The sequence below is a fragment of the Etheostoma cragini genome, chromosome 8 (assembly GCF_013103735.1).
Source record: "Etheostoma cragini isolate CJK2018 chromosome 8, CSU_Ecrag_1.0, whole genome shotgun sequence".
Taxonomy (NCBI): domain Eukaryota; kingdom Metazoa; phylum Chordata; class Actinopteri; order Perciformes; family Percidae; genus Etheostoma; species Etheostoma cragini.
The window spans coordinates 367,702-369,755 of record NC_048414.1 but is presented as its reverse complement, the minus strand read 5'-3'; the positions used below and the strand labels follow the sequence as shown (position 1 = coordinate 369,755).

General features: G+C 49.0%; 1 protein-coding gene across 1 annotated transcript; it reads right to left on the bottom strand.

Moving 5' to 3' along the window:
* On the bottom strand, positions 1-1,627 carry LOC117948959 (nuclear factor 7, brain-like). Its single transcript, XM_034878930.1, has one exon. The coding sequence runs from the start codon at positions 1,468-1,470 to the stop codon at positions 1-3; it is 1,470 nt and encodes a 489-aa protein (XP_034734821.1). The 5' UTR covers positions 1,471-1,627.
* Between the last annotated feature and the right edge of the window lie 427 nt (positions 1,628-2,054).

Below are 2,054 nucleotides of genomic sequence, written 5' to 3'. Positions count from 1 at the left end.
CTAATATACTAAATAATATAATAAGTAGAACATCAGCATCAGCATCAGCACCACCATCAGCACCACCACCACCAGGACCCTCTGTTTCTCTGGTCCTACCGTCACCGAGACCTTCACAGGTAAGATTCTCAGGGGTTCGTCCTCAGTTCTTATATATGGAAACATCTTCTCAGTGAAAGTGTGTGTGAAGGTGTGTATGAGTGTGTTAGTATCAGGATCAGAGAAGGACAGTTTTCCTCTGTTCCAGTCCAGAGTCACTCTGATCCTCCGGAGCTTCTTCTGGTCTGGGAGCTCCTTTCTGGGATCTAGTGGTGACCACGCTGAGTATTCATCTAAACAGAACCATATTCTCCATAGTCCAGAGTGTATGTCTCCCGTCTTGTGGCCAGACTCTGATAACACACCCAGAGACCAGTTTTTATTGTCTCCAACCTCAACATCCCAGCTGTGAGTCCCAGAGTCAAAGCCCTCAGAGCCCAGGACAGTGTTGATGTCATCAATCCTCTCTTCATTAAGAGGAAGGTCCTGACTTACTCCGAGTCTCACGCTGGTCAGATCCTCAGACAGGAGGAAGTGTTCATCAGCAGTGTTTGGGTCCAGAATCACAGGAGTGTAGGAGACCAGGTCCTTCATCTTGGTCCAGATGTTGAAGCCCAGGTTGCCCAGGTGTTGGGCCTCGTTTATCAGAGCTCTTGAGAGCAGCTGTGGACCAGCCAGCAGGAGGAGCTGCTGGACTCTTGCCACTGCAGCCTGGTAGTGGATCAGGACCGAGATGTCTTCAGCTCTCAGCTGCTCCTCTGTGGCTCGGACTGAGTCTGAAAGAGCTGCTATGTCTCTGCTCAGAGCCTCCATCTCCTCCTTCATCCTCTGACTCTTCTGCTCCTCTTCCTCCCTCAGTGCAGCCAACCGGGCCTCCTCTTCCTCTTCTAGAAACTGGCGAAGCTTCTTAAACTGGGCCCTAATCTTGGTCTCTGTGCGTCGGGCCTGGACCTTCAGGTGTTTTGCCCTTTTATCAAATTCCATTTTAGATTGTTCAAATCTCTCTAACTTCTTCTTTAAGGGCTCCAGATTGTCCTGGACCTCCTTCCTGGGTTGTCGTGCAGCTTCATCGACGGGTCTGAACCGGTGGTTGGAGTGTGTCTCGGAGTCTCTGCAGACCAGACACACCGGCTGCTGATGGTCCAGACAGAAGAGTTGGAGTTTCTCCGAGTGCAGACTGCAGAGACCCTCTGAAGGTCTCTGATCTCTCTCCTCTAAGAAAGTCTCACACAGGTTCTTTAACACACGGTTTAAAGGCGGATTTGTCTTTGAACTTGTATTACAAAGTGGACACTTACGTGGTTTTTTCCGTCTCCACCACCTCTGCAGACAGTCTTTACAGAAGCTGTGGGTGCATGACAGAAGAACTGGATCTTTAAAGACTTCGTGGCAGATCGAACAGCAGAGATCTTTCTCTAATCTGGAAGCCATTGAGTCTCCGAGTGAACCAGGAAACCCGGCAGGCAGACCGCCACTCCCTGGTCCCTGAGACCTAAAACTCTGGCTCGGTTTGTGGATCCAGCAGCTGGTTGAAGACGTAGTATTCCCAGTACTCCCTCCTGCAGATGTCCTCTCTCTCAGTGGAACTGGTGGTTTTGGTTTTGGTTATGGTGCGTCTGTCCCTCTGTGTGTGTGTGTGTGTGTGTGTGTGTGTGTCGTCTCAGAGAGGCACAATAAGAACCTGTACTTTGTACCTGTGCGCGGTGCAGGTTGTCAGGTTGAGTTACATTCCACCGTGGTTAATCACTTATCACACATGGGTGTTGTCCCCATGGGACACGCGTGACTGCGTCTGTCTCATGTAGTCTCAAACAACAGAGACAATGACTGTGTCCATGACAACAACAGCGAAAGGAACAGAAACAAAACTATGTGAAGAAAGAAAACAGCTGAGTCTGCATTGTGTCTATTATATGATGATGATAACATCCATAGAAACCACTAAGGTCTATATAAAGAGACTCCAGATCCAGTATTAGGGACCACTAAGGTCTATATAAAGAGACTTCAGATAC